Below are 11,632 nucleotides of genomic sequence, written 5' to 3'. Positions count from 1 at the left end.
AAGGACAAGTACTTGAAGGATTTTAAGCAGGGGCAGGTCAGAGAAGATCTATTTGCATCCCCGAACAATCACCCTGATGATGGTGAGAATGATATTGAGATGAAGAGGGATGAATGTGGAAGAGGCTCTTAAGGGATTCCAGATTTCACACTAAGGAGTTGCCAGTGAAGGTGAAGGGAAGTGGGAGAACTCAGTTTGTCCAAAAGTCAATACCTCTTTCTTCCAGTGTTTAAATGTTTATCCACCTCGGCATGCTGCCTTCTCCCAGTGCCCTGCATCCACAGAAGACAAGGCTGTCTCTCTTTCCCGCTTAGTTTAGGTTACCTTTGCCTAATGTCCCCTCCTCTCCCCTTGATCTAGTCATATTTTAGCATACTAGAGCCAAACACACCTAGATTCAAATCACTCTCTAGGTCTGTGACTTGGCAAGTTAGTTCCTCTCTCTCTGAAGCTCAGTTTGCTGTCTGGAAAAGATTAAAAAGTACTCACTTCATAGGGTTGAAGTATTTTAAAATAATGCCTGGCACAAAGTAAGTGGTCAATAAAAGTTAACTTTTGTTATTATTATTCACACAGTTAAACCTCAGTTTAAAAACACTGGGGTATTAGTTTAAAATCAGGGAGTGGCAAACTGGATTGGCTGAACGGCTGGGCCAGTAACCTAAATAAGCAAAGTGGGGAGTGTGTAAAGTAAGGGGAAGGATTGGGACTGTGAAAATGGAAAAGAAATGTGCCCCTAATGGTATTCTGATGACCAAACAAAACTCTTTGGAGAACTGAATTTGCCTGAGGGCTGCCAGTTTGCAATCTCTTCCAGTTCTTAACATTTTGGGCTTCCTCTCCTCTAAACTCCTAGAGTTCTAAGAGTGTGTACCACACAATTTAGAGCATGCCTTTGCTCAGAGGTTATATTTTAGTGATTCTCCATGATAGAACTGATTGTATTGGGGAGGAGTTCAGATCTATATTTCTGTAGTCTTGGGTGTCTCTGGGAATCAGCGAATCTGTAAGTGTTATTAAAAAAAATGTTGTACAACTGTCTCACTATGGGCCAGGCATTAGTGCTCAGGACTTTCGAGACGCCATTTTTTTTTTCAACTTTTGTTTTTTTTTTTTTTGGCTTTTATTCAGATTTAGAAACATCATTTAAAAAAAGTCATGGTGATCTCATTTAAAGCCTCATCACAGTCCTTCGAGGTAATGATAGCATCATAGCTGTCAACCGTGCACTACACTGCCTCCCTGAGGCAGAGAGTTAAAGCCCATGCTCTTAGCCACTCTGCCATAAGGCCAATGACTCACTAGTCACTTAAAGCAACTGACAGCATCTGTGACGGTCACATTCAGTGGTGCACCGGGGCAGAGTGCTTCTGAGAGCCATTGTGAAATTGTCAGGAATTCTGTGAGCAGGCTGTAAAACCATCCATAGCTTGAAACAATAGCTCCAAAGACTGTGGTCAGAGTATTTACACTATGGAAATTGGCAAATGATATAAACCAGAGCACCACCCTCCCAACCTGGAGAGGTGATTGTTAAACATTTACCAGCACAATACTGGTCAGCATACTTTCTCTTAAATTATAGAGGAGAACAAATGTGTCTGAAGAAGGGAATGAACATGTCTGCTTGAGGGTGGCAATGAAGTTTATCAAGGGTCAATGTGTGTACCTCAGGGAGTATGTATGTGTGCATTTGAGGGTCTGAATAGTTAAATCTGAAGTCATGAGTGTGAGTGAGGGATCAGTGTGTATACCTTAAAGAGTCATACAGTGTGAGTCAGAGAGTGAGAAGTGAGGCAGGTGTGTCTAGATGGTGTCAGTGGGCACCTAAGGGACGGAGGTTTTGTGTTAGGGAGTGGTGTAGTAAGAATATGAAAATATGAGGTCAGTATGTGCATACATGAGGCTAATGCATTTTTCATAGACAGGGTGTAATGGAGGAAGTCAATGTGTATGAGAGGGTGTCAAATGGATGTGTTGGGAGGCGACAAATCTGTGTCTGAGAAAGTAAGTTTGTGTTTAAGGGGGCTTATGTTATTTGAGTTTAGTGTCTAAGGGTACGTATCGGAGTGAATCTGAAGGTAGGACTATGATAGCCTAAATAATTGTTTCAGCCTTGGTCGTTCTTTCAAAATACAGAAAAACACAAATAACAGTGCTAAATATTTTTAGCAAGATAGAGCATTATTTCTCTTTCTCGTAAACACCCAGAAGCAGGCAGCCCGGAGCTGGTGTGACAGCTTTTGCTCCGTGAAATCCTCAGGGACCCAGACTCATTGGCTCATGGCTCCACCATCCCTCAAGGCCCCAAATGGCAACTAAATATCCTGCCACCGATCTCTCTGCTCCCATCCTCTTTTTTTTTTTTTTTAGGTTGCATGGTGCAGCATGCAGGATCTTAGTTCACCCACCAGGGATCGAACTCCTTCTCTCACCCCCACCCCCCTGCCCCTGCCACATTGGGAGCATGGGGTCTTAACCACTGGACCACGAGGGAAGTCCCTGCTCCCATCCTCTTTTTTTCCTTTTACTTGAAACCTCTCTGGTAACATTATTCACATCCATGGTTTTGCCTTGATCTGTAGCCCAGTTCTTTCTGTAGAACTTCATACCAGTACATCTGAATGACAATTGGCCATCTCTCCCGGGATGTCCCACAGACCTCAATTTCAACATTTTCAAAACCACTCTTATTTCCTCAGCTTCATCCTGTGGTCTCTTCCTACCGCTCTCTCTGAACGGCACCACGCAGTTGCCCAAGCCAGGACACTGAACATCCTGCTAACGTTTCCCACCCACTCTGTCCCCATCAGTTTTACCATCCCTTTTTCTTACTTTGCCCGGAATCTGTCGCATTCTCTCTATCCTTTCTGCCACCATCTTAGTTCTGGCCCTCATCATTTCTACTTTGGACTGCTACAACTGACTTAAAATTAAGTCTAGGTTGCCACTAATTTTCCTATAACAAAATTTTGATATTATTACTCCCTGACTTAAACCTCCCTTGGCTCCTTTTTTAAAGACTCAATAATGCTATGGAAATCACCTATGGAACTTCCTAAACACAGATAACTGATTTCACCCCAGACCTGATGAATAACAAACATAGCTGATACTTATTTATGTGCCAGGCCTTGCACTAAATGCTTTGTTATATATTTTCTGGCTTAATTCTCACAATGACTTCATGAGTAGGTATTACTCTTTCTCAACTGTGGAAAATGGAACACAAAGAGGTTAAGGAATTTGCCTTAAGTTACTGGACCATACGTAGTGGAAGTGAGCTATGGAACCAGGTAAACTAATTCCAGAGTCCAAGTTCTTAACTGTAAGGCCTTTCCCAGTCAGAAGCTCTACGTGTGATTCCAAAAGGCAAGCTCCATTAGCGTAGAACGGATTGTTTTATGTTTAATATGGAACGCTCGGCGCCCAACTCAGCGCGTCGCACGCAACAGACGGCCAGTGAGCAGCGGCGGACCTTCACTTGCAGGCTGGGGTGGCGGTTGGGGCAGTCGCATGAAGTCGAGCGAGTCCGAGGCGTCCACCTGGGTGGGGAGCGCTGGGCCGCAAACAGTTTTGCGGATCCTGGCTGGAGCACGAGGCGGGGCCGCCAGGCCCCTGGCGGTGGAGGAGTTCAGCCCCGCGGCCGGAAGTCTGGGCGTAGCTTCCGGCGCGCGGAGATGACGTCCAGTTTGCGCATCCGCGTGGGGGAGCTGGTGGAGGATCCCGGGACGCGGAGACCCGGGGTCCCGGCAGCGGGGCGGCCCGCGGGCCACGGTGGGGATGCACCGCCGCGGAGTAGGAGCCGGCGCCATCGCCAAGAAGAAGCTTGCGGAGGTGAGGGGAAGGAGGCGGGCCCTACAGTCACTCCAGACCCGCGAGAGACAGAAGTCTCTCCGCGCAGAGCTCTGTACCCTCAGATCGCCTCCCAACAGAATCTGACGCGGGTTTCTCGGTCCCGGGGAATTGAGTTTCTCCAGCTTCCGGTGTATTGGAATGTCAGCATCCCTAGATCCATCAGCCCTTTCCCCCACTTCCCCCAATTAGACTACAGTCGAGTCGTCTGTTCTACTTCCTCACTCCCTCTCCCTAAGAAAAACCATTTGCGAGACCCTTTTAATACTTCTGCGGAGGCAGTACAAGTGGGAGCCCCCAGCACCCACTCTCTCAACTCATCCTGGTCTATTTGTCTGACAGGCCAAGTATAAGGAGCGAGGGACTGTCTTGGCTGAGGACCAGCTGGCCCAGGTGAGTGGGATGGAGGGCTCCAGACAGCAAGGGAGATCCGACAAGGCTGGGCAGGACACCTTTGATATAAACCAGATTGTTTGGATCGAACTAAAAATAGGGCATTTGGCAAATCCCAGTTTCTGGGCTGCTCAGATCATTTAGGTGACTTGCTGATAACAATGATAGCTAACATCTTTGAGTGATTACCTACTTGTAGCGTCCCAGGCACATGTCCGTTTTCTTTACATACACCGTCTTGTTCATTCCTCCTGACAATCCTATCAGGAAGGAACTCTGTTCTTCGCACTTTCAAATTGAGGGCACTGAGGTGTTAAGTGCTTTATCCAAGGTTACATGGGTAGTAAGTGGTAGAGTTGTTTGATTAGGTCTTTTGGGTTTTTACTTTAAATGCCTAAGAATAACCTGAAAATATTGCCTAACCTGTGGCACCCACCACCATCACATCTAGGTGCATACCAGAAGTGTCAGTGATGGGGGTATGGCTCCTGCAGTTTCCTTCTCTAACACTTCCCTTTTCTGTACATGCCCTGTTGTTTACTCAGTTATTTTGCCTGGTGAAGAAGAGAAGGAGGCAGTGAGGCAGGGAAATGGGCCCTTGAACTGAGGAAAATAAATAGACACAGGGTGTGCTGTTCAAAAGCTCCCACTCAGGGGAGATAACATGCAGGAATCAGCTGGAAATGGTGATTATAATAATGTGTAAATTTCTAATATGTTGGAAATGAGGAGATGCTGGGCCAGGAGTGGTTATTCTTGGTGAGTTGAAGATAGGTTGTTAATTAGGGAAAGAAAAGGAGTAATGCAAATGGGAAGTCAGAATATCCCCAAACCAAAAGTATTTAGCTTTAGAATGTACTCTGGTAGAGCCACATCCCTTCCTCAGAGATTCTTTATCTATGGTTATCCCCGAGGAGGTTCTTGACTCAGAGATTAAAACAACACACCTAATTCATGCCAGGCTTCCTTTCTCTCCTATCTAGCCTTTCTGTCAGTGGCTGAAGATTTCCCACTGTGTGAATGCTGCAAAATTATTAGGTGCATCTTCAATTAATTAATTTCATTAGATTTAAAAAAAATTTTATTTTATTTTTGAGTATAGTTGATTTACAATGTTTTGTTCGTTTCAGGTGTGCAGCACAGTGATTCAGTTATACATATACATATGTCTGTTCTTTTGCAGATTCTTTTTCCATATAGGTTATTACAGGATATTGAGTAGAGTTCCCTGTGCTATGCAATAGGTCCTTGTTGATTGCACCTTCAATTTAATAACATTTTTTTCTTCTGGGAAAAAGAAAAGAAGCACTTACAACAAGCGAAATATAATTAATGCTGTTGTATGTTATATAATGAGAGTTGTTAAGAGAGTAAACCCTAAGAGTTCTCAGCACAAGGAAAAAAATTTTTTTTCTATTTCTTTAATTTTGTATTTTGTGATGAAGGAAGTTCTCTAAACTTAACTGTGATTCATCCTGCAGATGTCAAAGCAGTTGGACATGTTCAAGACCAACCTGGAAGAATTTGCCAGCAAGCACAAGCAGGAGATCCGGAAGAATCCTGAGTTCCGGGTGCAGTTCCAGGACATGTGTGCCACCATTGGGGTGGATCCTCTGGCCTGTAAGTTGTCTGTAGGGGTCCAGTGTTCTTCTAGGGTTGCTAAGGGACAAAGCTCACCTAGTTGTTGTCACTACTGTTGGGGCGTCTTCTGTAAGGGCCTACAGGGAGATCCAGAGGATGTTGTCTTCAGGGAGTCCCTAGCAGGATGGCTGAGTATCCAGTTTGATGGGAAAGATGGAGAGGTTGGAGTGCAGGCTGAGTAGCCAGTGTACGTGATCTTCCCTGGAATGCTGTGCTGTGGAATTTTTTATGACTATTTTTCCCTTTGTTAAAAAAGTTTTGATAAAAGTAGCATGTATTCAGGCAGTCAGTCAACAAAGGAGAAAAAAGAAAACGAGAAAGTGGAAGTCTTCTGACCCTGCCCGTAATTGCAGAGATAAAGTACTGTTAACAGTTTAAGGTATATCTTTCTAGACACCTTCATCATATTTATAAACTATTTTTTAAAAATATATGGGATTGGGCTTCCCTGGTGGCGCAGTGGTTGAGAGTCTGCCTGCCAATGCAGGGGACACGGGTTTATGTCCCAGTCCGGGAAGATCCCACATGCCACAGAGCGGCTGGGGCCGTGAGACATGGCTGCTGAGCCTGCGAGTCTGGAGCCTGTGCTCCGCAACGGGAGAGGCCACAACAGTGAGAGGCCCGTGTACCGCAAAAAAAAAATATATATATATATAAATATATATGGGATTATGCTGTAATTATTACTCTGTAACTTGCATTTTTTACTCAATAAAATATCTTCAATGGATTTTTGAATGCCAGGTCTGCATATTCTTTTTCTTAGCCTGTCTAGACCTTATGTCCCATTATATTTCACTGCATGCTTTGGGAAAGAAAACTCACTTTTATAGTATCCTGAGCCAGAGTTAGCAGCCAAATAGATTGCCCACCTTTAGAACTGTCTGAACCTGTTGTTTAGTAGGAATTACCAAGAGACAGATTGTGTTAAGGATCCTGAGTTGTAAGTGGAGCAGAAGGACGTAAGGCTGGGCAGAGAAGACTTCCCATAGAATAGATGTATTTTTTTAAGTATATGGGCTGCCGAAGCAAGCACTAGAATAGATGTTTTAATCTAGCTTTGAAAGAAAAGATGTAACTATTGAATAACCTAGCTTTTGTTTTTCTGTCTTTTAGCTGGAAAAGGATTTTGGTCTGAGATGCTAGGCGTGGGAGACTTCTATTACGAGCTGGGTGTCCAGATTATCGAAGTGTGCCTGGCCCTGAAACACCGGAATGGAGGTGAGGGTGGCTCGGTCCTGGACTGGGCTTTGGGCTTCTCTGAGAGGGAAAAAATGTTGAAAGATGATCTTTCCTATCCTGCAGTCTGCAGGCCAGTAAGGTCTTGAGAAGCTGTTAGGTCCTGAGAAGTATCTTAGTGCTTCACGATGTTGAATCCATGACCAGTCTCCATGGCCAAGGGTAAATCTGAATGATTATCTCTATTCTCCAAAGGTCTTTGGCCAGGAAGGCTTAGCTCCTAGTTGTTACAGAACATATAGGCAGGTAGGAAATAGGCCTTTTTCCCTGATAGATGATGTGTCTGGGTTATGATTTTCTCATTAGTAACTATAGGCCTGCCCTGCTTCTCCAAGGTGTGGTGATGTCAATGGAGTCTCTGTGCTCCCCAGAATGTTAGCTTTAAAACGATCATTCAGTGATATCATCTTAATAAGCACACTGAATGGTCTGTGTTGAAGTTAAGAAATAAAACTTAAACCTAGTTAGAAATCATTGGCTATAGACAGAAATCATTGGCTGTAGACACAGCCTTGGTGTCAAGAGAGCATTTACAGTTTTTCAGAGATGCTGTCTTTTTTTTTTTTAAAGTCATAAAGGTAATCCTTCAACTGCTTTCTGTCCCCCTCTCCAATAGGTCTGATAACTCTGGAGGAACTACATCAACAGGTGTTAAAAGGAAGGGGCAAATTCGCCCAGGATGTCAGCCAGTAGGTTTTGCCTTCCAACCCCTTGGAGTATAGAAAGGTCTTTAAAAAAGGTGGAAATCTTTTCTCCTTACCACTCGTTCGTCTAGGCTAGTTTAGGAATCATTTTTATTCCTCTTCATCATCAGAAGAAATGTTTTATTTTAGAAATCTGAAAATAGAGATATAAAAAACAAAAAACCCATGATTTCTCAACTGAGATATTACAACTGTTAAAAGTTTTGGTAGATCTCCTTCTAAGCATTTTTTTCATGCATAAAAATAATGTGGGTGTGTGTATACACTTTTTTTTTTCTTCTTCTTTTTGAACATAAAAAGAAGGGGCTGTATACACTGTTGACATTATTTGTGGTCAAGGAGACTAGAGCTGGCACTGAGAAAGGCTGGGGAAAGGAGCTGGGCTCAGAAGATGGGGTGTAAATTGACCTGGTTCACTAGCCTTTGTGTGACTCCAATTTGAGAAAAGGTAAAAAAGACTCTCAGTATGTGGGCTGGATATGTGGTCTACACATTATCTTCTGGGTTTTCTTTAATTTCAGTTAGTTGTCAACTAAGAAATCAAAATCTGGCACCACTGGGCCTGAATTTCCAAATGGCGGCAATCAGCTGGGTTGCCCCTTTCAAGTCTCTGTTTTGCCATAGTTTACAGTACTCCCTATTGTCGCTTAAGTTCAGCTCACTTATTCACATTTCCTGATGGGCTCCTGGAAGCATATTTTTTACCTCTGTCTGGTATTGGAATGGTTTGCTAAGTGGAGAGCCTGACTCCTATACCATTTCCCTGGAATGTCCAAGCACCATTTGGTGCACTTTGACCCTGCCTTTTTACTGATGTAGTTAAATGTTGTGCAGCCTTTTGAGTCTTCAGCCATGGTATCCTGCCCAGGGCAGAGCTGAAACTGCATTGTTGCTAGTCTGGTCTGCCAGGGGTCTTTAAGCAGCTCTTCCTCACCTCAGAGACGACCTGATCAGGGCCATCAAGAAGCTAAAGGCACTGGGCACTGGCTTCGGCATCATCCCTGTGGGCGGCACTTACCTCATTCAGTCTGTTCCAGCTGAGCTTAATATGGATCACACTGTGGTGCTGCAGCTGGCAGAGGTACTGGTGGGCCGTGTGTGTGGGGGGGGGGGAGGGAGGGGGAGAGAGAGAGAGGAGAGGGAGGGAGGGAGGGAGGGAGGGAGGGGGAGGGAGGGAGAGTGTGTGTATGTGTGCGTGCGTGTGTGTGTGTGTGTGAGGGGGAGAGAGAGAGAGGAGAGGGAGGGAGGGAGGGAGGGGGAGGGAGGGTGTGTGTGTGTATGTGTGCGTGCGTGCGTGTGTGTGTGTCCGTGCGTGCATGTGCATGTAGAGGCAGTCTAGGAGGGGATTTTCTGATCTCCTCCCCTCCATCACTCAGGTCTTTTGCTGAAACTGTCTAACGGATGCACTACTCAGACCTGTGCTTATTTAGCAGACGTTTATTGAGCAGCTATAGTGCAAAGCACTGGGCCAGGCTGTAGGAGCATATAAAGATGGGTACCATATAGTTCCTGCTCTCAAGGAGCTTACAGTCTAGTGTAGACAGACATGCAGACCACTAACTGAATTTCCTTGGTGGACAGATTTTTTGATGTGTTCGTAAAACTACTTTATGGATTCTTTGAAAAAATGTTTAATCTTGTTTGCCATCCTCCTGTTCCTCAGCAATGCCTTAAGCTATATCATCTTCCTCGAAATCCTTATCATGTTTTTAGGGAAGACATGTTCAGTTTTCTCAATTCTGTAATGTAGAATAGAACTAAATGAGGGAGGGGACTTTTCTGGATTGGGGAATGGTTAGGGTGAGGCAGGACAGGGGCTGAATACTTAAATATTTTAGATTATGAACAGTTTATGATGATCACCATTTCTTCCTATCAGTTAATCATTCTGAATCTTTCCTTGTCACTTTAGAGTTCTCTGGTAAAGTCTACATTGATATTTTAGTACCAGGGACTCGACTACTTTTTAGGACTGAACCCCTCAACCTACCTCTGTCATCCTGAAAGTCACTTCTCTCTTGCTCTCTACTGGGACCTCTAAACATTCTTCTGTGCTCTCTTAGGCTTCACCCAAGGGCAGTTCCCCCTCCTGCCTGGGTAAATTAATTGTCCCTGGGCAGATGCTGGATTCTAAGGGAAAGCACGCTCTTAACTGACGCAGCCTCCATTCCTCCTTCCTTCAGAAAAGTGGCTATGTGACTGTCAGTGACATCAAAGCCAGTCTTAAATGGGAGACGGAGCGAGCGCGGCAAGTGCTGGTATGTGACTTTTGGAATGGCCCAGAAAAGATGGGCCCCAGATGGGAGGAGGAGGGTAGACAGGTACCCCACAGGCAAGAGCTGTGGCCTCTCTCTCTCTGCTGACTTCTTGCCTGGAAGGCTGCTGCTGCCACACCAGAAGTAACCCCAGCATTTCTCTGAAGATGGCACTGAGAGGTAGAACTCACAAAGGCAGGCTTCCAGCCCTGGCACATGGGTACAGCCAGGCTGCCACTGCCACTGGGGAGTCACCAATGCCTCTCTCTGCTGACCTGTAAAGCCTGGTCAGATGGTTAATGTGGCTTGTACTGGAAGTAACACTGTTAGTACAGAGTGAAGGGAATTATTAACTACTGATAACTACATTGCTATAATTATATACTATTATAGTGCATGTTACATATAGTTTTATATATACACATTTCATGGTACTAATGAAAGACTGATGTTGTGAAGAGGGAGTGGCATGAACACGTAGGAACCCTGGCTTTCAATACCTTTCTCCTTACCCAGGCAGTTGAACTATAGACTTAACTTCATCTGTGAAGTGGGGATAACAAACATTTAATGATATTGGGTAGAACCAACCCATCTGGAGCATACTTCCAGCTATAGGAACTATGAGTCCATTCTAATACTAATACAGTTTTTCCATTAACTTTTCCAAAAAGGTTTCCCCCTAGCTGTCTGTTACTCCATAAGTTAACTGAAAGGTACTGATCTCCATTTTGTTTTAGGGAATGCAGTTAGTGATTTGCTCAAAGCCATACAGCAAATATTTCTGTAGCCCTTCCTTCCACAACATCCCACTTTGTCGTTATCCTCTTTCCCAGCAGCACAGATTAAGCAACTTGGTGGCATTTCTCACACCTCAGGCAAAGACCTAGGCTAAACAAATCATTCTAATTTGGCTGTGTAAATATGTGAAGGCACTCTTGTAGATTTAGTTTGAAAACCCCACTGAAGCCAAGATAGGTTTGAGGATTATCTACCCTACATTATGTAAACTCCCCTTTCTCAGTTGATTTTTCCTTTTTCTGCCAGGAACACCTGCTGAAGGAAGGGCTGGCTTGGCTGGACCTGCAGGCCCCAGGGGAGGCCCACTACTGGCTGCCAGCTCTCTTTACTGACCTCTACTCCCAGGAGATTACAGCTGAGGAGGCCAGAGAAGCCCTCCCCTGACTGGGAATGCGGAAGGGGGCACAGCAGCAGGCAGGGAGAAGAGGGAGGAGCTGGTGGTGAATAAAACCTCGACAACTTTGTTTTAAAAAAGAACCAAAAAACCAAAAAAATTCCAATTTTTTTCTTCCCCCAGTATTCTTCAGCCATTACTTTCTTTTTTTTAAAGTGCCTTCACATTGCATCTTTATTGGAGAAAACCTTTTTTATCCGCTAAGGATAACCTGAGTAACATAGATAACAGTGAACATGTATAAAATGACTTGCACAGGTCATCTACAAGTTCATGGTAGAGCTGGGCCTAGAATGAAGGCCTTCTGTCTCCTGGCTAGACAGTCTAGTTTCTGTGGCCCTGAGACATAA

At 44.6% G+C, this 11,632-nt stretch overlaps 1 protein-coding gene across 1 annotated transcript; it reads left to right on the top strand.

Annotated features, from left to right (window-relative positions):
* The first annotated feature begins 3,695 nt into the window (after window positions 1-3,695).
* On the top strand, window positions 3,696-11,407 carry SNF8 (SNF8 subunit of ESCRT-II). Its single transcript, XM_030840289.2, has 8 exons — window positions 3,696-3,837; window positions 4,198-4,248; window positions 5,730-5,868; window positions 7,006-7,110; window positions 7,745-7,817; window positions 8,772-8,913; window positions 10,016-10,090; window positions 11,135-11,407. The coding sequence occupies exons 1-8, from the start codon at window positions 3,784-3,786 to the stop codon at window positions 11,270-11,272; spliced, it is 777 nt and encodes a 258-aa protein (XP_030696149.1). The 5' UTR covers window positions 3,696-3,783; the 3' UTR covers window positions 11,273-11,407.
* Window positions 11,408-11,632: the final 225 nt, after the last annotated feature.

This window comes from Globicephala melas, chromosome 20 (assembly GCF_963455315.2).
Source record: "Globicephala melas chromosome 20, mGloMel1.2, whole genome shotgun sequence".
Classification (NCBI taxonomy): Eukaryota; Metazoa; Chordata; class Mammalia; order Artiodactyla; family Delphinidae; genus Globicephala; species Globicephala melas.
This window is presented reverse-complemented; position numbering and strand designations above follow the sequence as displayed.